Raw genomic sequence first — 26,198 nt, 5'->3', positions numbered from 1 at the left:
CACATTTAAAACGCAAAATTCTGCTAAATGCTTTAATAGGTTTATAAAGTTGGGTGATCACTGTTGAGCTCCATTACAGTGTTGTGGATTTCAGTAGAAAGCATATTGTGTTCCTTATGATTTAGATAATGCATAAAACAACACTTGAATTATGTGAAATGTTCTGTGAAATGTTCTTCAAGAGTCAATATTAAGTGTGATTTTGGACACATTAGCCCTGATATTTCACATGTTTTCTCTGTTAGAAATGCTGCTCAGATTTACTTGTATTATTTTAAGGTAGATTTCAGTTCTATGAGAATGTGTCTGAAGGCATATATAGAGGAGAACTTTTTTTTTTTTTTATTTAAAGCCTTATTTTTAATGTGTAGCCTTATTTTCATTTTATCATAACATACTAGTGCTATTGTTCCATATATTTTTATCTTTCTACTGAGAGGAAGCTGGACAACGCATAGCTTCTTGTCACAGTTATTGCAGCACTGCATCACTGTCAATGCTAACTCTATGTCAAAAAAAATAATAAACATATTTTTAAAAACACAGTATTGGGTGAGGCACATTTTAGAGAGGAGGTATTTTACTTCTATGGGGTATTAATTGCTAACAGATATATGATATTTAGATCACCACCTTGTTTTGAAAATGCTTCAGGTTTGTCAAGTTGCTATGTACAGTTTTGTAAAATGTTTTTGTATATTTATGGAGAGATGTCGTGTGGGAGCATGAATGACATAGGCTTGTGAATTGAGCTTTGTAGATTTTTAGACCTAACTACAAGGAGGGTTTGAATAAGGGAGAGACCACTAAAATACTCAAACATGCATGGATGGCATCCCCTGTAAACTGCCTCTGCCTCTGTCTCAAACTGCAGTAGAAAATGTTGGCATCTAAATTTTTTACATTTTACATTTCATTTAGCTCAGAAAATGCAACTGTTATTGTTGTTATTATTGTTTGGACTTTCTGTCAGATCTGCAACCTGGCCAGAAAAACCCACCCACTTTAGAAGGGACTGGTCATGCAATTAGATGTGAATGCCATCTAACAGATAAGTGAAAGAGTTCGTAGGAATTACATTTCATTCCCTTTAAAATGGAGCACAAGATAGGGAAATTATGTTCAACAATAGGGTCTATTCATGCTTACGTCACAAACCACAAAGACGTTTGGAAAAATGTGATTACAACTTCCCAGGCCCAGTTTTCTTCATCTAGATGTCATTGTAACATTCTGTTATGTTCAGCTAATCAACAATTACAAGCAAACCTCAGTTTTCATCATTTCCTCACTGACAGACAACTCAGAACGCACTGGGTACATGCAATTAGAAGAGATGAGGCACCAAATTCAAGATGACTCCAAACAGCACATATGTTTACAGTCTTCATTTTACCGCTGATCACATTTACTTCAGTGGGTTTTATCACAGTTGGTTTTAATAGATCCATGTTGGGTGAGCCCAGCGTCAGTAACTACACCGGAAGTTGTATTCGCGTCTTTCCCAACATCTTCCTGGTTTGTGATGTAAGTGTGAATCGAGCCTATGAAGCCTATATCTTTGAAGGTTGTTTCTGACAGGACTGGTGCTGTCAACATGTGCTGGACAAGCAACAAGATAAGGTCCCTAAAATCGAAATTAAAGAAAAGCAAAATTGGAAAATAAATATATGAAAATAATAATTATATAATCATAATTTAATTAAATAATTGGCTGATATGAGATTCATAACTAAACCCAGTACATTATTTATTTGTGAAAGACTTGATTGTCTGCCTTACTGATGATACCTTCTGATCACTTGGAAATATTTGTATGTATGGTTTATGTTCACAGCATTTTAAAAAATGAATGAATGAATAAATATATAAATAAATACATAAATAAATAGCCATATATAGCTCTTTTGCAGATGCTCAGAGTCGCTTCATAATTTGATGTATTATTCATTCACTCCATACTCGGTGGTGGTAAGCTACTATTTTAGTCACAGCTGCCCTTGGACAGACTGACAGAAGCGAGGCTGCCAATCTGCACCAATGTGGGTGAAGTGTCTTGCCTAAGGACATAACAATAGTTTTTGCCACTTGCATCCCTCTGTAGCACCTGATTTTCCCAGCGGTTTCCTATCCAAGTATGAAACATGCCCAGCCCCGCTTAGTTTCTGAGATTTGACAAGATCAGTCTTTAATAAGATTTGGCCTCACAAATGAAAGAATGAAGTCTATGTCAGCACCTTGGACAGAGTAACATTTCAGGCATGAAGTTTAAAGATGTTAGGGGTATATTCACTGAATTATCAAGTTCAGATATGAAAATATTTGTGCAGTATGTTTGTTGATTGATTTAAAAAGAATAAATTAACATCCACCCACTTGGGTAAGTGAGTCCTACACGGAGCCTATTGGCCTATATAGGGTCTGTTACATAATAGTTACTTTGTAAAATACATACAGACTGCAGCGCTCTCTTGTGGCAGACAGACAGCATACGGTTTGCAGCGTCCTCTTGTGGTTGATATGGGTCAGTGTCCGTATCCTCAAATCTAATGCTGAACTGAGCAATGGTGTACAAAGCACTGCATTGTAGTGATGTGCCTGGAACAGCATCGAGGTATTGAACACAGCTGGACTGAATGAAATGCACGTGTAGACAATACAAAATAACACAGACCCTATTTGTTGCTTTGTATGTACTTCAGCCCAGTAATAACCGTCTAACTATGTCTACTATGAAAATTACACCACAAAATCTGAGTCTGCGATAATAGCGATCATAGATAGTTGTTAGCTGTTTCCTAATTTTTTTCTCAACATTCTACTGCAAACACTACTGATCTTCCGGATCCCAAACTCTCTCTCTTCATTTGCCCAATAAGCTTGGATTGTGATGACCACCAGCCAATCAGATTTGATCTGAATCAAGGCTAAACCCGCCCCGCTTGTGTTGTGCCAGGGTCGGAAATGCGCCTCTCTTCGCCTCCCTTTACGCACGACACATAGCTGTTTTTAGCCATTATTTTCTGCAGTTGTTGGTGAGAAAAGATGGGTTGAAGGCGCCTGGAAGCTTTAAACGAAGGCGTGTGGACTAACAGGTAAACGTGTTTGTGTAATTTATGCTTTTAATCTAGATCATTATGGAACTGTTGCGTGGCTTTGGGGATTTAGCTGCAAATGATGTGTTGAACCCTAGAAAATCAGTATGTGCGACGGTTATGGAAACCTGGAGTGTTCTGTCTCGGAAAGACTTCGACTCGCAGGTACAAAATGGTTTGGTTTGGTAATAGTTCGTGATCTAAGTGCCGTTATTGCAGAGATCGTATGGTTCTGGCTGCTTTAGCTCGATGCTCGGTTGTGGATAAGCTCTCACGGCGTGTGGGTGAAGCAACGTAGTTCAGCACCACAGACAGCGACTGGAGTCAATCTGGTTTATTCTATGTTTTGTCATATTTTAATCTTTTTGTAAAATGGTAGACAGTGGATTTCAGCATTAATCATAATTTGACTGTGTGTGATTTATGCGCAGAACGTTCTCTAACTTAGTGGCAACTCAACCAAAAGTAGGCTACAGGGATTTGGAGATATTTGAGTATTTAGGATAAGCCGATGCATGCACCGTTTTGTATTATTTTAAGACATGAAACAGCAATGTTTTAATGTGTTATTAGCTGTTTGTAAAGTTAAAGGTCCTCTCGTGCAGAATTGACTCTTGTTTTAGCATCCTATAATGTTGTTACCTCATCAAATGTTGAGGTAATGTTATGTTTCATTTCATTCAGACATGTTTGAGCAGCCCTTTATTACTACTTTGTCTACATCAAAATGCTTTGTTCCACCTCGTGATGCCATGAAATGGTAGTTTTCAAGTTTAAGTTTAGTAACCTAAACATTTTCCTACTTTTTGACACAGACATTCAATTTGGGGATACTGACAAATGATTTAATGTGTTAAAATATCTTATCATTATTGCAGCTTGAAATGGTTCTGTAAGACTTGAAGCAAAGTTATGTTTCCCAAAATATGATGTGGCTAATACCAATACAAAACAACACTCCAGTCTTTTCAGAAAAGCCTGAGTATTGAATCAATTTGCGTTCTACTATAGGCCTATTCACTGTAATGTTACCTCTCCTCTCATGTAAATGTATAGGCTTATTTATGGTAGCAGCTCTGATAACACACTCACTTTCAGAAAACTGATCCCACTTACAGCACTAATAATGCAAAAGGAAGTCTGCAGAGTGCAGTGAATCTGCAATGTGCTCTACTTTTTATTATTCTTAAACAACCAACTGAAACTGGTCTTCAGCACTTTATTTATTTTACTATTATGCTCTAACAAGAACCTTCAGCTCTGGCCAGGAAGCCCAGCTGGTCATTCCTTAAAAATAATGTTGTATGAAATTTGTGAACATTATTTTGATTATTTTATTATTTTATTATTATTCTTATACAAGTCGTGCTCCACTGTGTTTTTAAACTTCATACATCTTCACTAGAATCATTTGAATAATTTCAGCCCAGGAATTGCCAATCTCTACTAAACTAAAGGTAAAAGGTAGCTGTAAACTTGAAAACTTCCACCACATGGCATCACAAGGTGGAACAGTTTTGGGGATGTAGACAGACTCCAACATGTGAATGAAATAAAACACAAGTCCAGGTATCCATGTTTTTGATGAGGTAACAACATTATAACAAGGTTTAAAGCTCACAATAATCCATTTTGTGTAATATAGGAATTTAAAGAGTAACCTTATCTTCCATTTTCCAACACAGCCACCATGACTCGACTGCGGCGGAAGGCTCTGGTGGCCCTCTTCCTCTTCACCCTCTTCATCTTCGGCACCATGATGGGACTGCGCACCCTCAAGCCCAGCGACGGTTTCTCGGACATGGCCCCGGGTCTGGACTTCACTGGGGGGGAGCACTCAGAGCGCAGACGAGCTGACGCTAAAGACCTCCAAGCCGCATCCCCCCAATCCCAAACCGGAAACAGTGATACCAAAGTTGTATTCACCAGGTCTGACCGCGAGTAGCATATTTTATGACGTGCATATATTTTATTATCTGTGGTATGGGGCTCCGAGCATGGACCAGAAGTATATTCACTGGGATCATGTGCTGGTGCCGCACTGGGACCCTAAGATCGCAGCAAGTCATGCCCAGGGAAAGCACTCGCCTCCTGAAGACATCGCGGCCAGCTTCTACCCGGAGCTGGGGCCCTACAGCTCCAGAGATCCAACAGTGCTGGAGAATCATATGTCCCAGATAGAAGAGGCTGCAGCAGGTAAAGCAATTTATTACACTGCACAACACTACAAAATGTGTGCCAGCAAATGTTCATTTAATTAGGCCTGACTCAGTTAAAAAACAGTTTTCAGCAAGTTCCATTTCTGCAGCATAGGACAGGAAACATTCACAACAAGAACAGCAAGAACAGTCAGTGACTACAGGTGTAGGTCTGTCATGACAATTACCATATCGACTTATCGTTTCATACATGAAAGCTGGAACAATATATTTTAGAACTAATTATTGTGTGTACATTTTCTTTTCAACAATAGGCACATTTTGTATTATTTTATGATTTGAGCTGTAGAGGGTTGTATAAATAACTTTTATAGGTAAATTTTTGGTTCATTCTGCTATTTATTTGCTCATGCCTTTTAATAATACTGTCTATTTTAAAATTAGTTTATTGGGGTTGAGATTATCCTGCTTTGTGTCACTGCCATAAAGTAGTTTTAGTATTATCATTTATCATGATATTTCTCTCTAGCAATATATCCTGCTTCAAAATTGGTTATCATGACTGACTTATACAGGTGTAGCCTTTAGTAGGCACCTGTCAAACAGGGACATACACACTGGAGCCTGATGCAGTGGTGGGGGAAAGAACTTTGTCCAAAGGGGTTCCTAAAGGCAGAACTGGGAGCTGTTCCTTTGAACATGATCTAGTGTTCAGGTGTGACTGATCGTATTAAGCGTGCAGGGCAGGGGACACACTGAAAATGGGTTCAGACAGAGCAAAAGTAATTGGTAGGGATGAGAGACACAAGTGTTGTAGGATAAATTGAAGTAGCCTGAGAGTTGAAGAGGCATGACGCTGGACTTCTAACGCATTTGAAGTTATTTACCATCAGTACGGGACCCAGACACATGAATGCTCAACTAGGCCTAGGTCACGATAATTGCTTTATCGACTTATCGTTCAGTAATTTATAGATGAAGAATTAATTTTGGTGCTCAATTGTTATTTTTGTGGTAATACGATAAGATTTGACCTGCAGAGTATTGAAAAAGTAACTAATTATTGCTCAATAATGCTATTTATTTGTCATGTCTTTCAATGATATTGTCTATTGTAGATTATTCTACTTTATTTGTATTGTGTAAGTAGCATAAAATAGTTTCAGTATTATTGTTTATTTCAGTATTTCTCTGTAACAATATATCATAATTCAAAATTTGTTATCTTGATTGCTTTTATATATTGTCGATCGTGACAGGCCGTCTTGTTCTTTTTGCCCATAGCATTTATTTTTTTCAAGAAAAGTGAAGAGGAGTTGTATCTGTTGTGTCTTTATGTAGTTCTTGTTATGCTGTAGGGGTGCTGGTGCTGTCCTGGTATCCTCCTGGAGTGGCAGATGATCACGGAGAACCTACAGAAGACCTGGTGCCTGCTGTTCTGGACGCTGCCCACAGACACAGCATCAAGGTAACTGGTGAGAGCCCCGGTAGGTTTATATTTTTCAACATATTGATTGATTGATTTTGCATCTGCATGGTAAAAGTTGACATAATAGGTTTGTATTGTTTTTTACATATCTGTTCATACATACACACACACATACATATTAACAAAACAATAACAAATGTAGCTTGAAAAGGAGTGGAAAGAGGAAAAACATTTAAACTCTTGCCCGCTGTACACTTCCAGTCAAAAGTTTGGATGCACTCTCTTGTTCAATGTTTTTTTTTTCCTTAATGTTTATACTTTTCACATTTGATATACATACAGAAAACATCAAATACTTGAAGTAAGATATATGGATACCCTTTGCTTTGTCAAACAATATTTAGGTAATTATCTTTTTTCTGTCAAGTACTTTTGCTCTACAATTTTGTCTACTCGTCCCACCTCTATGCCTTACAATTGACTTTTGCTGCTTCGGATAGACAAAGAAGCTACATCGTTTCACAGTTTTAGTAGTGCTAAAGTGTATTACTCTCCACTACTGTCCCATTTGTCCCGCTCTGTCAGGGTTAGATGTGTGTAATTAAAAGGTGCGAGAATAGACTTGGATGCCCTTCCGCAGCAGACAGCCCCAGAGCAGAGACCAGACTGTTGGCACACACTGATCCATAACCCCCTCCAGGATCCAGCGCTCACTCCACTAATGAATCATAGACTGATCGCTCCTGCCCACTGCACTGGGATGTTTTTACACAGAGAGGACAGAGGTTTAGGGGTAAAAAGGGTATAGCCTCAATGTGGCAGGTTATTGATTAAACTTATTTAATTAGTGCTGTTATGCAAATATTTACATTTCAAACTCTATTTCGACAATAAGATAGACTCAATACTCAATACTCAACTTTACTTAGACAATAGACAGTAATTTCAACATTAAGTAATAGTACTTTATTTTCTATTACCATGTGGTGTATTTGTGTGAACCCTTAGTCATAGGTAGGTTCCACTGTGGTCCATGGATGTATACTAGTCTAGGTGGCTTTATTCTTGTACAGCTCAAGCTCATTCTAAAGCTATTCAGAAAAGGAATGGTTTCTTGATGAAGTGAAGTACATTGATCTCTCAGTCAAGGTAGAAAAGTGGTATTTAAATGTGACTAATTACCATTTACTATTTACTAGGGGTGTAACAATAACCAAAATATCTTGATATCGTATCGTCAAAGCTCTCACAATAATATTGTGGACCCTCACAATATATCGAATTTTAAGTCTCCTTGCTTGAATTAAGAGTTATGGTGCAGCCTTATCTTAAAAAGACACAGGGAACTACATAGACCATGATCCTTTGCTCCATTTCAGTGTAGAGTACATGAAGAAATAACAGTTCTAAGCGCTTTTAAGTTTTAGTTCTTTGGATTAAGTCTTGTCAAGGCATTTTAAGAGGAAAAAGTTGCATAATCACAGTTTTAGCTGTTTAACCTCCACAAAATATCACAGTAAATATCGTACTGTGAGATGTATATTGTGAAAATCATCAACCATATCGTGAGCTTTCCCATGATATCGCAATAAATATCATATTGTGAGACTTGGATATAGTTACACCCCTACTATTACATGAAAACAGGCAAAAACTTACTGAACGAGCAAACAACTTATTATCTTATGCCATATAGCATGTAACCACACTATGATATTTTTATAGTTTTCAAGTAAGTATTTATTTTCACAAGTTACATAACCAGACCTGACTGACTTTAGCTGACAAAACAGGAGGAAAGCTCTCACTCCGCCGTCATTACCTCCAACAGACCTGTCAGCCTTACCTAAGCGGCCTTTCAAACATCTCTGGGCTGTCTAGAAGGTCTGAGGTGGTGCCAACGGTGTCGCGTCGTCATGGTAACACGCCAGCTCTTTTCAAAGATGGAGACGAGCGTGTTGTTTGAGGTTATATGCTTTTGAGTGCAGTAAACATGATTTTCTATGGATGACAGCAGACTCCATCACACACGCTGTAAACTTTAAGACCGACTGGAGTGTTATGGGTGGTAAAGTGAGTATGTGTAGGAGCTGGTCTGGTCTATTGCAGTAAGTGGCTAATGTCTAGATAAGTTATGATTAGTACAAATAACAATAATGCATATTTCTGTTACTCTTGATTTGTCAAGTACAGCTTTGTAAAATAAAAGTATCTGTTGTATTACTTATAACGTCACATAACAAGACTATTGCTTAGTGTGTACTGTGCTATACAAGACTATAGGTAGCCTAAAATCAAGATCAACTATAGATAAAGGTGCACTATGTAACCTGCCTCCTGCTTGTCTCCATAGAGAAGTTACTGATTGCATCACACCTCAAAGTATTTAATTCAGCTAAATGTTAAACCAATGGTATTAAGTTTTATATAGCACTTTTCCACCTTCAAGGCACTCAAAGGGCTTTACTGCAAGGAACCACTCACCCATTCACACACAGATTCATACACCAGTGTACACGGACACTTGAGGCAAGGTGGGTTAAGTGTCTTGTCCAAGGACACAACAACAGCATTCATTTGCTCACTCTGTTTGACCTGTGAGTCAGTGGATCTGACCGTTTTACCAATGATGTTTGTGTTGAAAGCAGGATTCAAACCGCCAACCATTAGATCAGCGGACAGAGAGTCTACTAACTGATCTACTGTTGCCCCTTAAGATGCTAAACACTAAACATTAATTCAAAAAGTATTCTGACACTATAGTGTAATAAATGTATTTACCAGACCATTAGTGACTCAGCAGCTTAACAAGTTTGCACGGTTGCAACAAACATGGCAGATTTTGGTCAATGTTTTTTTGTTTTTTTGGGGGGGGTTTTGGACATTTGATTCCAAGCTTTATAAACCTAGCCATGTCCATGGAGACAAGCAGGTGATACTACAAGGCCAAGTTACAGCTCAGATATCTGGAGAGGCAAGCCCACTCATAGTAAGAATGCATGTTTTTCAAAGCAACATAGATAAGACTAATACCATTCTGTGGAACACTGAGGACAAAGCAGTAGCATTTTCATGGAAATTAGCAGGCAGAGGAAAAGTTTCATTGCCCAAATATTGCAGGTTTGGGCCAGCATATCAAGAGAAAGATATTTTATTCTAAAGGTAATTTCGCATTGCATACTGTCATTTTGTCCTTGAGCTGAGCACGTCACCCATGTTGCCTGTATGAATATGTGTTCAGTTTTTAAGCCAAGACCAGTATAAGCCGTTTTATAGAATTATATTTTTAATCCTTAGAATTAGTGTCCTCAGATAAACTTGTCCCGAGACAGTCTGTGAGAGCGACATTTGTGTCATTTCTCCTCCTCCTCTGCTCTTCCTCTTCTCCTCCTTCTATTCCTCCCTCAGAGCCATTTATCAGATCTCTCCTTTAGGCCAAGTGCACTGTCCTCCCTGCTTTTGTTACATACCAGACAAAGGACAGACTCTTCACTCTCCCAAGGCCAGCGCTGCAGATGTGGTTGAGAAGAAAAGCACTTTATTAAATGCCTATTTTTATATACTACCTCAGGGTTAGGATACAAACAATGGAAAGTTCTGTTTTTATTGGAGATTAAGTCAGAATTCCCAATGGAGATTGTTTGGTCACGTACTGTATGCAGTATGTTTGCAGGAATGCTAGTGGAGATGCTAGATTTCTATGCTTAGTGGTACAACATTGTCATGGTATGATCCTGATTTAAAGGGCCTATATTACTTATATTATTTTCTGATCTGTTACAATGTTATTTCCTCATCAGAAACAGACCTGGAGTTGTGTTTTGTTTCATTCACACACGTTTAACACACAAACCCTGCATATTTAGGCTGAGTTCTTTTCTCAAATGCAAAACACTCTGTTCCTCTTTGTGATGTCATGTGGTAATACAGGAAGTGCTCCACTGTGTTTTTAAACTCCATTCACCCTCATTAAAATCATTGACATAAGTTCAGCCCTGGAATTGCCAGTCTCTTCTGAACAAAAGATAAAAGGTAGCTGTTAACTTGAAAACTATCAAAACATGACATCACAAGGTGGAATTGAGTATTTTGAGCTTTAGAGATGTAGACAGACTAATAATGAAGGATTACTCAGACATGTGTGAATGAAACAAAACACAACTTTGGGTCTGTTTTTGATTATGTAACAACATTCTTACATGGTTTAAAGCTCACAAGAGTCCATTTTGTACAATATAGGTCCTTGAAGAGCAGTCGTGGTCTAGTCAAGGTCTAGCTACGGGTTTAGTCTCAGTTTATTTGACCTATTTGATATGTTCTTTATGCATGTCTCAGTGTCTCTCACTGTGACCGATTAAATCCTTCACTGAAAACTATGCCTGTCATGTTAATTACTATATTGACTTATTGTTCAATCAGTGTCAGATAAATAATGCTATTATTTACTGTGTGTGCCATTTATTTGCCTTAAATTGTAACTTTGTTTTGAATTATAACATCTGAGCTATAGGGGGGTCGGATAATCCACATCTACGAACCATTGTAGTTTAGTTTAATTGTGCTATTTTTTTATTTCAGTTCAAGTTCTGTATTAACATTTTCTGTATCAACACAGTTATAAATATTGCTACAGGTCTACTCAAGAGAATGATAACTGGTGAGTGGGTGGGTAAAAGTATATAGCTGTCTGTTTGATCATGAAAGTGCATTCAACAGAAAAAGGAGTGAATCAAATCATCACAAGCTTTCCAAATAAGAAGATTATCACAGGAATTACTATAAATAGTTTAAATCACCACAACACCAATCTCTGCATTAGATGAGAAATCTGTTTAAGAAATTGGCAGAGATCAGCCATTATAGATAAACAACTATATGGTATTCTATCAGAGTTAGAAGGGAGTAAGTGAGCTTGGCTAACTAAACTGAGCTATGGTCCTCTATCATGGTCCAAAATTAAACTGAGATGTAGTCAAGTAGGCAGGACAAACCATTTAAAAGATGCCATGTTCCTCTATTATGGTTCACAGTGAAAGTAAGATTGGACTAAATAAGCAAGACTAACCAGTCAAACTGAGCCATGTGTCTCTATCATGGTCAGTGAGATGGGACTAAATAGGTGGGACAAACCATTTAAACTGTGCCATGTTCCTCTATTATGGTTCATAATAAAGGTAAGATTGAATTAAGAAGGCAAGACTGACTAATCAAACTGAGCTGTGCCCTCTATCATGGTTCATAATGAAACTAAAATGGGGACTAAGTGGGTGTGACTAACTAATCAAACTAAGACATGTTCCTCTATCTTGGTTCATTTTCAAAGTGAGAATAGATAAGTAGGCAGGATTAACTAATCAATCTGAGCCACGTTTCTCTATTATGGCTCATAATAATAGTGAGATGGGGCCATTTAGGTGAGATAAACACTGAAAACTGTGCCATGTTCCTCTATCATGGTTCAGAATGAGAACAAGAACTGACTAAGTAGGCTGGACTAGTTAATGAAACTGAGCTGTCTTCTATCTTGGTTCATAATCAGAGGGAGATGAGATTAAATCGGGGGCACTAAGTATTGAAACTTAACTATGTTCCACTGTCATGGTTCAATTTCATTCATAGTTTGGGTACAGGCATACAAAGTACACAATCACTCTTTTCAACATCCAAGGTTGTTTTTTTAGCCTTGGTTTTTCTGTAACAACAGATGAAAGATGTAAGAGAACAGTAAAAAATGAATCACTTTGCTTACATAACACTCTGCAGGCTGCGAAGATTCAATAACCCTTTACATTCCAGGATGTTACTACATAAAATAACCTTTATTTGGTATTAAAAAGTATTACCTTTTGCAGGTGGCCTTCCACATCCAGCCATACAAGGGGCGGACGGAGCAGAGCATGCATGACAACATCAGATATATCATTGACAAGTAAGACTGGGGGATCTTTCTTTCTGGGTTCTCATCTCTGACGCGGTAACCTGATAAAGAGCCCTGGTAGTTAAATATAGATGCCTGCTCTGTGGATGTGGCTAAGCGGGGCAGCAGGAAGTCTTGTTAAATCAAGCTTCATAATGCATAAACATATATGGTGCACCCAACAAAATACAAAATAGTTCAACTGAGCTTCACTTAAAATGTTTTGCTAAATAACTGATGATTTCCTGCAAGCATCTCTTTCTAAATCTACAAAGATGACAAGCCTCTGAACTATTTTTGCAAATAATGAGCACAGCAGTGCACCTTATTTTTAACAAAAGTGGTGTGAGAAGTTCTTAGAAAATCATGTACCTTTTATATGCAAGTTAGAGTGGAGCTCAAAAGTGATCACCCACTTTGAGGTTCCGGAGGTAAATTTCCCTTTTATTTTTCTGTACTTTTTGAAGAAAAAAGGAGAAGGCTTGCTGTGAGCTAGTCAGCTATGTGGTAACTAATAAACAGAAGTTACAAGAGTCATAAAATATGAAACTTTATAAATAGTTAAATTATTCAAACATTTCCCCAAAACCAAATGTGTTTTGGACAGAAAATGATCACGTTATGGATGCTTCATTTGACTTTATTTAAATGAAATTGTATTGTATTGTATGTAATAAATGACTTGGGTGGGCAACACTCGTAAACTCACACCACCTTTATATGAATTAAATATGGTGTGTGGGTGACTGGTGGAGGTCAGAGAGGCCACGTTCATAGTCTCTTCATTTATGATTAATAAAGTGCAGTCTATAAACTCTGTCTTTTTTCCCTCAGATATGGAAAACACGGCGCCTTCTACCGGCTCCGTTCCAGCACGGGTCGCGTCCTCCCTCTCTTCTATGTCTACGACTCGTACCTCACCCCCTCTGACTCGTGGGCAGAGCTTCTGACACCCAAGGGCTCCCACACCATCCGCGGCACGCCCTACGACGCAGTCTTTGTCGCCCTGATTGTCGAAGAACGCCACAAAAACGACATTTTAGCTAGCGGCTTCGACGGCATGTACACCTACTTCGCTTCCAACGGGTTTTCCTTTGGCTCCTCCCACCAAAACTGGAAAGCTATCAAGACATTTTGCGATTCTAATAATTTGCTGTTCATTCCCAGCGTTGGGCCAGGATACGTGGATACAGCGGTTCGGCCTTGGAATAACCACAACACGAGGAATAGGGTGAATGGGAGATATTATGAGACGTCCTTGCAAGCGGCGTTGTCGGTGAGGCCTGAAATTGTGACAATAACTTCCTTCAACCAGTGGCATGAGGGGACGCAGATCGAGAAAGCGGTGCCCAAAAAGACAGCCACGCGCCTCTACTTGGACTACCTGCCCAACCAGCCAGAGCACTACCTGGAGCTGACGCGCCAATGGGCTGAGAACTTCAACAAAGAGAAGGACAAGTGGTTACTGTGAATATTTTACAGACATGAATAAAAAATTTCAAACGTTATAATAACCTTAACTAGTCTTGTAAAAGCACGAACAAAGACTTAGAGCTGATTTGTGCTGTCTTAAAGGCACTGTACCTGATTTAAAAAACTGAAAAGCAGAGCTAGTTTAAACAGTCTGCTGTGGTCCAAAAAGATTTGTCACTTACCTTATGGATTCATTTTGAAAAAAAAAAAAAAAGTCCGGTACTTCAGCTTTAATTCATAATGAACAAATAGTTTATTAAGTATGATTCAGGCTTAGTGACTACTTAAGGGTTAGGGTTAAGTTGTATGAATTAAGTCTTTGTTCATGCTTTATTTGACTAATTAAAGTGTAGTTATTATAAAGTGTCACCAAATCTCCTGTATTATATTACTTTATTATGACTTTTTGAAGCTTTTGCCATGTTGCAATGATGTTTTCACATAACTAGAGTTCCGTTTTGTTTAATTCACAAATATTGGGGTGTTCATTTTGTGTCTTTTTCTGCACTGGATGTATGCAAAAGTCTAACTTCACTGGACTGATTATTTTAGTACTTTGATTTAGCAGTTATTGTTTTAGCTTAATTTAAACTGAATCACTATTTACTTAGTTTACAAAAAAGAGGGCAAATCTATTGTCCAAATCATTTTCACAATATAAGTTATGTAAAATTAAATTACATAAGTGTTATTTTTTACATAAGAAAGGGCATTTAAAAGGACTTTCTCTACATGCACTCTACCCTCACTGTTTTATGCACTTATGCACAACATATTGTACAGAATGTCATTATATTAAACACTGACAACTGAACACATGGAGTTTTACAACAGTTTTGTCTGGAGAATTCTGTCTCATGATCCAAATGTCAATATAATTATGTTTATTTCTCATACACAGCAATTCGTTCTTGTTTTTGGATAGGGTGAATTGACCTAAAATGGAACACTTGGAAAAATACTAAATGATTGTGTTTATAGTTTGAATCATATTGCTGCTATACCACAGGATGTCATTACTGGAATTTGATGACTAAGTAAAAATCCTATAAAAACAGTAAAGAATATCAAGCTCACATTGTTTTTGGTTTTAGAGACAGACTTTGTTTCCTGGTAATTGATTTAGTTCCTGAATGTACAGTTAATAATTTCTCTTTTGCCTATTTTCTATTAAAACTGTTCCTTTCCTGTGTTTTTGAAAATAAAATTACAAGGCGAGTTTACATTACACTCTTGCAGGAGGTGTGTACATTTATGAATATTTGTACTATAATGCAAATGATCATTTAATGAGGAAACAAGATTTGCCTGTAACGTCCAGTTGAAGTAAGGGTGCCCTCTGATGGAGTGTTGGGTCATAGCTGCAGACTCTGCACACAGTAAGGGCTTAGGATAATGGCAAAAACAAACCCTCATTGATTGGTCTTGATATTAATTTTCCATATTAATTCTATTCTATCAAAGGTGGGTAGAGCAGAGTCAACTAAGAGTAATGTTACTTCAAAATAATACAAAGTAGTGGTCCAAGAAATTACTCAAGAGTAAAAAGTCTTTGGGAATGCTACTACTCAAGAGAAAATTAAACAGGTCATGATGTAACATGATTTACATGTAATTTTAAAGACAAAATACTAACTAATGAACAGAATCTGGCATTTTCAAAAGATAGGGGCAGTGGAAGAAATACAAACGTTCAAATGACTTAATATTGTCACCGTAAAGCATTTGCCACCTGTAGACTCACAGTGGGACAGAGTAACCAAATTTTTTAGTCAAGAAAGAGTACTATAGGAGCAAAGGTATGCCCAAAAAGTACTCTGAAAAGTGCAATTTACTCAAGTGAGTAAATGTAACTACCCACCTCTGACTATTATAGTTTGTAAACATAGACATGATGACCTTTTGAAATAAACCTCCTCTTGAACAAGACAGTGCTATCACTTTATTTCTCCAAAGTCAAACTCAACACATTAATAAAATTGTATTAGGAGCAAAGCTCTATTCTAAATTATTGATGCTAATTTTCAAGTGAACGACCCCTTTTGGCCTATAAGCTTTATTACACTGGACAACGGGCAGCTTGAATTGAGGAGAATAGTGCAGTCGAGTTTATACCAAATCTCACAGAAAGCATTCAGCAGCACAAACAGTGACAGTATTGTGTTTATTATAAGGATCAATGTTACCATATTACAAAATGATAAGGAAATGGGTAGCGATAAAACACCATTACTAATTACTTACATATAAAAAGCAAAACACGTGATAAAAAATGAACTGATAAAATGATCTAGAGCAAGCCCTGCCTCTTCAGATCCTCGTACGTCTTCTTGTTCACCACATTTCCAATAGAATCTTCATATTCTTCCTGTAATATGATAAACACAAATTAGAATATTACAAATACAATTGTGTGGTATCGAATTGAATGAAAACTAACCTCTGTGTCTGGTTGCCATCTTTCCAAAGCCTTCTGGGACTTGAGTTTTGCCCACACTAGGTATAAAAACAGCACAAATATAAGTAGTTTATATTATATTTTAAATTATAGGGTTCTGTTCAGAGTTCACAATTTAAACGTCTCCAGGAGAATTGACAAAAAGAATCAAATACGAACTGACAAACTAATACAAAAAACTAATTTCAGAACATGTTTATACAGATCTAAACTAGAGTTGTTTGTGGAGGAAATTTGAGATTTGCAACAATTGAAATTACAGTTTTTATTCAATTGTGGTTAATCTTGGAACCCGTGCATTATTTTTTCCTGAGAATAGAAAACTTACAAGAAACCGCATCTTCAATCTGTGTGACGTTGGCAAAGTGGGCTGTGTTGGGGATTCCTAGACAGCGCATTCCGTGAGCGTGCCTCCATTCCTGAAAAGCAGTTGATAAAAACAAAGATTGTACAGGGGTTGTGCAAAATTAAATAGACATAGTATGGGTTGATAAAACTAGACTGATAAGTAGAACTACGCTTACCGCAAAGTGTCTCTGGAAGGCCTTGGGTCCTCTGTATGTGTAGTTTCCACAGATCTCACAGTTGTAGTTGATGTTGAGCCCGTGGAGTTTGTAAAGCCAGTATGGGATGGGCTGAGGGGAACCAGAAAATACGATAAAGATTAAATGAATGCCAGGCATATAAACAAACCCTAAAACATTCAAAAATTCTAAAAGTCAAAGTTGACAAATTCATTTGAAGCATTAAGAACAACAAACTTGCAATAAATCAAATAATACATATATATGTATATATATTTTTTTTTTCAGACCGTTAACTGGACTACACAACAACAACAACAATCTACTCAACAATGCATTTCAATTACAGCCTGCTTTTGAACACAACTTTTCCAGAAACACTGCATTTGGAGACTGTAGAGCAGACCAACCTTCCCGTCCCAACCCAGTGGCAGGTTCTTGGGGTTGTAGATGATCTCGTTGTCTTCATCCTCACTTTCGCTCTCGCTGATTTGCTCCTCCTCCTCCTCTTCTCTCTCCTCCCCTGTGCGCGCCTGCTTTCTCTGGACATTCTCGTGGGTCAACTGCCTCTGCTCCTGTTGCAGAAAGGCCAATGTCAGTCAAACTAAAATGATGTAAATAAAATAACTTGATATATACAATTATTAACTTACTCCAAGAATCTCCACGTATTCATAAACTTGAGACTCCAGGAAGCCAATCTCCTTGTTACGCTCTGTGTCTCTGTAAAAGATATATATATTAGTAATAGCATCATTACTATTAGAATTACAGGTTTACATGTCTTTACTTTTTTGGGCCTTTGGCTTTGGGGTTCTTTGCAAACAGAGAAGGGTCCAACGACTCCAGGGACTTGCCTTTGGTGCTGAACAGTCTTTGAGCACGTTCTTCAAGAGTTCTGTCAAAACAAAGATGTTTTATATTACTTTTTAAATCAATCTGGCAAAGACTGTATACACATAATTTTGTTCAATATAATTATAATGATATAATTAATATAATTATATATATAATAATTTGTAATAACATTTTTTTCAATATTTGCTTTATTCAACCAGGTCCACTGAGGGTCAGACTCCAAGTTGAAGAGGAGTCTAGTCAGACTAACTGGCGCCAGTACACTAACAATGCTAATCTGTTTTGTAATTTACTAACTTGCCAAGCCTCACAAAGATTATACTACAGTCTTTTCCATCATTTCTTCATTCTGCTGTGGTAAAGAAATAACTACCAACGTGGACTCACATTTGCCAATCTGTGCCATTCATACACGCAAGGTATGAGAAGTGTCTTGCTGAAGGACAAAACAATATGCACTGGTCTGAAATGGACATTTCATAATAGGAGGGATATTTGCCTTTGTGCTCTAAGTGTAATTATTTTGCCTTCAATATATGTTTCTGCACTTAGTGCTGAGCAGCAGCTATTATTTTGAAATAACACTGCACTCAAAGCACTCAAAGAAGTCCTATGGGGACAGAAGCAGCCAAGCACCCCTGTACTCTACACCTTAAGCCTTTAAAAGTTCCTACTTAAAAGGCTTTGTTGGTCCTTTCTACCTTCTGAATGTATAGATATCCACTCATAACTGCAAGTTAAACACATCTACTTATATCAGAGTATCTACTGAGAGTGTCATTTATTTTAATAATTAGTTTGAGCTTACTAAAGAACAATGACAATACTTAGATATGCACAAGTTGTACTTACCCTCCACATTTCAACCCCAAAGCCATGAGAGCAGACTTCAACCTGTCCAGACCCAAAGAAGCCAGCTCCTGTAAAACAACATGCATTTAGACAAAACATTTTTACATATTACAGCTTCAGTGAATAAACATTTTAGTGTCTACCTCCCAGGACGAAAAAGCAGAAAGGTCCAGATGAGCTCCGGCATGTGTCAAGGCACTGCTGGCCTCTTTCTAAAAGGAAAACAGTTTTACATTTTATAAAACAGGTTGTGCCATAAAACATATAGGTCAAGTTATTTATAGGCAAGAAAGTCATGGTAAGGAGAAAAGATACCCACAGGCCAGCCAGGGAAGGAGCCATTGTCCCATTTCTTCTCAAACTCCGTCAGCACTTTATTGTACAGGTCGTTCTGGTCCAGTAAAGGTTTTACTCTGTCGGTATACTCCTGCAGATACTCCAGCAGCATTTCCAGATACCTAAAAGAGCATAAAAGGTTTTATACTGTGCCACTATTTTAATGAGAGGGTATTAAGAGGGTAAGGATTACACTTAACGAATAACATATTTAGATCACCATGTTACCTTTTATAGTTTGGAAAATGCTATATTTCAATGATTTTTTTAAAATTCAGTTTGCCTTTGGTATAAATTTTAAAAAATTGAAAAGAACCTTCATTGGTTACTTTGCCCATCTTTTGGAAGTGCAATCAATTATTTTACCATTTGTATTCAGAAATCATTTATATAGGATTTTTTGAGCTCCTCTTATTGTTTATGGGCATCAACAAGAGAATTTATAGATGCGATACATAAGGCATTTTAAACTGTTCTTTACACAAGATCAGTGGTGAAAAGTATTTCCCAATTTCAGATCCCTCTGTAAAGTTTGCTTTTAAATGAACTGTCGTAAATGTGTACCTTGGTTTGCCTAGTATAACACAAATCCTACCTTTTGTATTCAGCGTTCTTCCGGTCTTTGGGGATGTCGAAGAGCTGGTCGAATGAGGATAAGTAGGTGATATAGTCCAGTTTCTGTGGAGGAAAAGCAGACAGAGGTAAGTGGACTGGAGCTCAGAGCGGTGCGTGCAGTGAATTATTCATGTGTCCAAGCTGTGCACCTCAGCGCCCTTCAGGTTGATATATTTCAGGTAGCAGTCGTGCAGGTCCAGGTAACGGCCGTATCCTTCCTCATCTGTGAACTCCACCAGATCTGGGGAAATAACAGATTGAAATCATTTGCAGCCTTAAACTCTAGTGTTGTTTTTCTTCTAGGAGAAGCATTAAGATTTTGTAGCACAGTAAAAAAAGAATTTATTTTTGCATTATTGTTTGAAATTAGTTTTCAGATGTTGAACTGTGATGAAGCAAGAGCACATTAATGCAATCATAACATTTTATCATCATCAAAATCATTATCACAATATTATACTTAAACAAATGTAAATGTAATCTTCAATTCCTTTTGTTTGACATAAGATGACATATTATGAATCTTTCAAAGCGTTTAACTATGTCATAGTTGTTTCCACTTCTCATTTACCATCTTGAAATTGTATTGTATAGTATTTCATTCTCCAATTTTATGTTCTTAATCTACAGATTTGGCAGAGCTGTGTAATCCTTTGGTACAACTGAAAAAACCACACAACTTCTGCAGCTATCCATAAGAGGTGCCAACAGCTGCGCTGCTCTTGGTTGTGAAGACTGTTACGGCTTCAGGCCTCCACCTTCTCCTGTAGCTATATATGTTTAAGTCTCTGCTCCTAAGCTCTCTGTTTGTGTATGCATGCATACATCCGTCTGGCAGACCACTTCGGGTAGTGCATTAACTTCAAGCGGGCACCTGACTGGCTCCTGGGTCCATTCCTGCTCTTTGTTGCATTGCCCTAGAGTCTGGCCATTCCTGGGCCTTCACCTGCAGCTGACACACCTATATACGGACTTGCTCCCTGCCACTTCGTGCTGCCGATCTGTCTGAGCAGCATGCCACATTTACTGTGTCTCCCATGTAGTTTTTGTGCAACTTTGGGAACTCCGAGGCACTGAGCACATTCACTCCATATCCGGTGGTGATAGGGCAGCTGTGGTTACATTTGTAGCCTAGGGCAGACTAACAGAGCTTTAATACTAGGCAATATGGGTGAAGTGGCTTGCCTAAGGACAGAATGACCTGATTTTTCCCATGGTCTACCATTCAAGTACTAACCAGGCCTGGCCTTGCTTAGCTTCTGATATCTGATGGGATCAGGCTTTGACAAGCCAGTATAGCTTGTGAATTTGTTTTTTTTTTTTAGTCATACATTTAAATACTTTATTAAAAGTCACCTTTTGTTAATTATGGTAAATATCCACTTTCTGTTAGTTTTACTTTAACATTCCTTTTAAATAAAGTATAACTTTAGTTTGACCATTTTACATCTTGGGTTTCCCCTGTTCCTAGCAGAGTCGGGTCATAACAATGATGTTTACGGTGAGTCAGCGGCCTTGTTTTTTTTTTTTTTAATCGAGTCATTTTGGATCAGATTGTGCTTGTGTCATATTCTATGACATCCGAGGCTGAAATTACAACAAAGAGCCACGAGTGTCATAGATTATGACAATATAGGAGACACAAGCACAATGTCTTTTTTAAGGGGTTGACCAATATACATTTTATCAGCCAATACAAATATATCCAGTATTTGCTTGTTGTTGTGGCTGATAACTTATTATTAGTGACACAGTTTAAGATTATAAATTGTAGCTAATTACTAATTAATTATTAAGAAAAATAATAAACTTATTTCAATACCAATACCAATATTGTACCAATACATACTGTATATTGCCCATGCCTAATTTTGTTTCTTAATATAGTACTAAAGAGCAAAGAGGTCTTGGCATCAAATGAGTCTACAATAATATATAATATGTTTATTACTATAGCTATCATTATTCATGAACAACTTACAAAACCACTATACCACTTATGAGGTTATTATTTGGTATCATGTATAGGTAAACATGTTTGGTGCAGTTAGTGATTTAAAGCAATGGCCATTTATAACAACAGAGAGTTGAACCTACTCTGAGCTTCTTCACTGGGGTTCTCCTGGGCTTTAAATAACTCTTCAAACTCTGCCGACATCGGAATGGAAATCTAGGGAAAGAAAATGTTGAAATAAGTGAATGTTCTTTTAAGAGTTGACATGTTGAAAGAACACAGCTAGAGAACAGCACCTCATTTGGATGCTTTCTGTGGAACTCCTTTATGTGTTTGAGCCGGTTGTAGAACTCTGCAAACTCGTTTGGCCCCGAGATGGCAGCCAGTTCATCCCTCCTCATCCTGATCCAATACAAGGTTTGATAGTTAGACCAACAAACCTTTTACATGCCGTCTCTACCTACTGGTTAAGTAATCTTATTAATGATATAAAACATACCCATCTTTGTCTTCATACGAGTCTCTGAGGTTTGCACACACTTCCATGTACCGCTACAAAAAACAAAAGTGAATTGTTTCAATCTTCATGCAAAAAGAATGAAAAAACAGCTGAGCAAGTATTATAGTATGGCTTTATATTTAACACTGCCATTAGATACTTTTTATACAATGGTGGCTAAAATAGATACATATTATGAGTAAAACTCAATGCAAGATTGTACAGTAAACGATGTACCCATAAGTAGTAGTTTGTATATTTCACGTTATTAAAATATTGTACAGAATTATAAACCATATAAAAGTTAATTAAATGTTAACGTCAACAATTATATAGGCACGTAAAATAAAAACTAATGCACCAGTGTGTTTGATTGCTGTTAGCATGCCGGTGTTAGTATTTAACTAAATAAAACTTACATCCAACATTGCTCGTGTCCGATGATCAGAATTTATCTGCTCCCGAAGCTGCCGGAAAAATCAGATTTAAAAAATTAGACTTTTACGAATGAGATTTTTGAGTAATTAACATTATGCCAATGCTACAGCTAACGTAACAGCGAACTTCTTACCGTAGACTTTTTGTGTAACATTTCTTTCGTTTTTGCATCCATAAGTCGCTCCTTCTCTTCATGATAGCGGCGCTGTTGCTCTAAAATGCTTTCCATCTTTGTTTGTTTACGTAAACTTCAGCTAAATACAATTTAAACCTGATAAAGTACTGAAGCGATCAATGAAAAAAGCCTATCGTCTCGGCTACGTTTGTTTTCAATGGCGCATGATTGGAAAGCGAGTGCAGCGCAGTATGAGCACGTGGTGGAAACTGAAACAGAGAAGAAAGGTTCCGGCTTGGAGACTGGCGGTTAGTGGTCAGTCCAGGTGATGTCCAAAGCTTTTATTAAATTATTGGACAATTTTACAAATCTTTTCTCTCAATAGAAGTATTTACACCAGCTATGCATATAATTTAAACAACATTGAAAATGTATGGGTAATTTTGGAAAGTTAAAACAATAATCTAAATTTTCACATTTTCAGACATCAACAGGTGGAATGAAGGATGCAAAGAAACAACAGTTTCACACCAGGTCAAACTCTGGATTCTGTTTAATACCTTTTCATTATTTCCTTTGTAGTCTGTAATCATCAAAGCCATAACAAGAAAGCAGAACAGGGTTCGTGCGCCCTCATGTGGGGATCCATGGTGTGTGGGGACACGCATGGAGGCGGTCTGGACGGTCTGGACAGTCAAGTTAGATTATACAGAGAGATAGTATCGGAAGTAAACCCATGATCTCAATAAAATATAAAATAAGGTTTAAACAAAGGAGTTGACGAGCGAGCGAGCGAGCGAGAGAGAGAGAGAGAGAGAGAGAGAGAGAGAGAGAGAGATAATAACATACATTAATTATCAACAATACTAACTACAGACCAAGTCAAGTGTCAAGTGATTATTGAGTTTAGGATGAATGAATATATAGCGACCTCCGTAAAATGACAAATGTAATCTACAAATCATACAGGCGACAGAATTGAACTTCAGCGACTATAACTAGGCAATGGCTCAACTCTAGCTTGAAAGAGATAGGCCAGGTAAACAAAGTTGCCTCTTAACAGAAATTACTTTGAATTTTAAGGGTAACTTAGAGCAAGGACTCCGGATCTTGTTCTCAGAATACCATGTGAACCAGTAAAGAGCTACAGTCAGTTTATGTTTTATTTTCATATAACTGCATCACAGTACTGACTGACCATCTAACAATTTCATATTATTTCAGTTTCATAATATTTTAGAATAGCATTGCATGTCTGGCCCTGTATGGTTATGTATTTCAATTCTTTGTTGTTATTCCAGTACAGTACAGCCTAGTTGAACATTTGGAAAAAAATTTCCCCCAATGTTTTTTCTTCAACCTTTTTTAATGGCTAGATGTGAAAAGAGCCACGTGCTATGTGCATATGTAGGGTGTAAAACCTACTGTAGACAAACTTTATTGATCCACAAAGACACATGTCACAAATATATTACAATAACAAAGAGCTTAGGGCAAAAATAACAAGAGACTGGCGTCAAATAATTATATAAATGAACACAAAACCTGAACATAAACTCCCAGAAAGTCACAGTTTTTTTAATGTTAAATAAACATCATTGACACCGTGCGCTTTTATTGTGGCAGGACAATCCCCGTACCGGAAGCCTTGTGCGTAATTACAGCTATCGGGGCATTCGCGCTTGTTTGGCACATTCTCCAGCAGCCAGCAGCAGCAGCAGCTCAGTCAGTCAGAGCAGCGGACACCCCGAGTACGGATTATTACGGACTACACTGTGGCCATTGTAAACAGCATTCTTCCGCCGCCGTGCGTCCAGCCTGCGTAGCAAAGGTGAGCCGTGCCGTGCGTAATCTCCAACTCTTTACCGGAGGAGCCACGCACATTTATTACGTTATCTTCTTCCGAGAGAGAGGGGAGAGAGAGCGAGGGGATTGGGAGGGGGCGGCGGTGCTATCGGAGCTTGTCGGGGGGGAGACAGATCACAAGAAGGGGGTATCCTTTCTGTCTTTTGTGCGGCAGGAGCAAAATTTGGCAGCGCCGCGTTCTTGCTCCACTAAGCCTCCAGATAAGCCAAATTTCGGATGCTATTTGGTTTCGTGTTGTTCCAGCTCAGTGGAGGTGTCTTGCTGACTTCTTTAAAACCCCAAAGAAGGAACTGAGTGCTCCTTACCGCGGGGTGCTTAACATGAATGCATATTATGGGTGTTTTGGACTTAACTTTTGCACATATTAGTGGCTAAAACTACAGCTAGCGTGCACACACCCCGCGGGGGATGTGGTACCGAATAGCGCCATGGAAATTGTTAGCAGCCCCTTCTTTTTTTTCACGGTGTACACCCACTGCACCAAACGGCACTTAAGTCAAATATAATTACAACTTCTTAACAAGGTGCTAGTGTGTTCCCTAACAGTCTTTCTTCGATTACTGAGTTATAAAAGCGACATTACTGCTATTACATACGTGCAACCAAGTTTATTTCAATAAGTGGATTCTAGCGTGGTTTTAATTTGACGCCTTTTTTGTCGGCTGAACCAATTAGCATATCCTCTAATTAGCTTGAAGAAATGTTAACCTGCCTACTTAGTTTGGCATTTTGGCACATTTTATTTTAATTTTAAGTACTGGAAAGTGATAATAGGTATTTTTTGTTGTTGTCTGTGTTAATTAGGCTGATTTGTATTTATAAATTTAAGTTAATTTCGCACAAAATACGTGGCTAACTACCTCAATTATTGCTAGTTTATTAGCTAGCAATATTCTTATAATTGGTCTGTACTGTGCTTCTGGCAACTTTCTATCTATAACATTGCAATCGACAACTTTAACTTCATGATAATACTTTTGGGAAAGGCAAAACTTTATTGGTTAATGTAGGCCTATTTAAGGTCATTACATTTTATTAGCTTGCATTGTACTTTGCTTTACAACAGTGCAATTTGCCAACCTTGCTCTCATTCTATTGTAACAAACAGCTGGTGGTATGCCTTTTAATGTCACATCATTTAAAATCACGCTCCTGTGTTGCCATGACCCATATAATCCTCTATTACCCTCCATCACAGCTCCAACACCGAATGTCTAATTACACCACATTTCTGCCCTATTTGTAAAATGTCAACCGCCCCTCATGTTGCCAAATCCGCTGCCATCATCATGTTTGCTGTAACAATCTGTGCTTGCTTCTTGTGTCCAATAGGCTATTCAAGTAAGGCTGGCTCACGGAAGCCCTCTCATCAGCACCATGCATTTTTCATAGCAGACCGGTAGAATGCAAATACACCCATTCACCTTGAGGTTAACACTCTCACCGCAACGCCGAAGAGAATGGATTTAGTGAACACGACCTTGTGTGCGACTTTCATTTCCACGACTCCTGGCTTGTGACCGGTTGAGGTTCAGCTTGGATGATCCGGAGGAGGACAGCTCAACTTTTCATTATCTATGGCTATTCTCTTAAACCGCGGCCAGCTAAAC

At 37.9% G+C, this 26,198-nt stretch overlaps 3 protein-coding genes across 3 annotated transcripts in view; 2 read left to right on the top strand and 1 right to left on the bottom strand.

The window, feature by feature from the left end:
• Positions 1–2,966: 2,966 nt before the first annotated feature.
• Positions 2,967–14,281, top strand: maneal (mannosidase endo-alpha like). Its single transcript, XM_020917694.2, is given in 6 exon segments — positions 2,967–3,095; positions 4,781–5,036; positions 5,038–5,291; positions 6,613–6,722; positions 12,536–12,612; positions 13,435–14,281. Coding segments are annotated over 5 exon segments (1,329 nt in total). The 5' UTR covers positions 2,967–3,095; positions 4,781–4,785; the 3' UTR covers positions 14,072–14,281.
• A 1,937-nt stretch (positions 14,282–16,218) lies between these two features.
• Positions 16,219–22,969, bottom strand: sf3a3 (splicing factor 3a, subunit 3). Its single transcript, XM_055157597.1, has 17 exons — positions 22,741–22,969; positions 22,589–22,636; positions 22,170–22,222; positions 21,967–22,072; positions 21,814–21,886; positions 19,866–19,957; positions 19,697–19,779; positions 19,085–19,223; positions 18,909–18,977; positions 18,766–18,833; positions 17,846–17,953; positions 17,709–17,778; positions 17,466–17,630; positions 17,056–17,166; positions 16,860–16,950; positions 16,514–16,569; positions 16,219–16,441 (listed from the first exon to the last, which is right to left on the bottom strand). Exons 1-17 carry the CDS (start codon positions 22,834–22,836, stop codon positions 16,364–16,366), a joined length of 1,506 nt encoding a protein of 501 aa, XP_055013572.1. The 5' UTR covers positions 22,837–22,969; the 3' UTR covers positions 16,219–16,363.
• Positions 22,970–24,409: 1,440 nt separating this feature from the next.
• The window catches only part of LOC110153754 (ubiquitin-conjugating enzyme E2 E2), a 91,910-nt gene continuing 90,121 nt past the window's right edge, over positions 24,410–26,198 (top strand). The window contains exon 1 of the mRNA XM_020917675.2: positions 24,410–24,553. The gene's annotated coding sequence lies outside the window, so the exon portion shown is untranslated. The remainder of the gene's footprint in view (positions 24,554–26,198) is intronic.

This window comes from Boleophthalmus pectinirostris, unplaced genomic scaffold (genome assembly GCF_026225935.1).
Source record: "Boleophthalmus pectinirostris isolate CB_2022bp ecotype Guang Dong unplaced genomic scaffold, ASM2622593v1 HiC_scaffold_21, whole genome shotgun sequence".
In the NCBI taxonomy this organism is placed as follows: Eukaryota; Metazoa; Chordata; class Actinopteri; order Gobiiformes; family Gobiidae; genus Boleophthalmus; species Boleophthalmus pectinirostris.
Note: the sequence above shows the minus strand (reverse complement) of the source record. Positions and strands in the feature narration are given on the sequence as shown.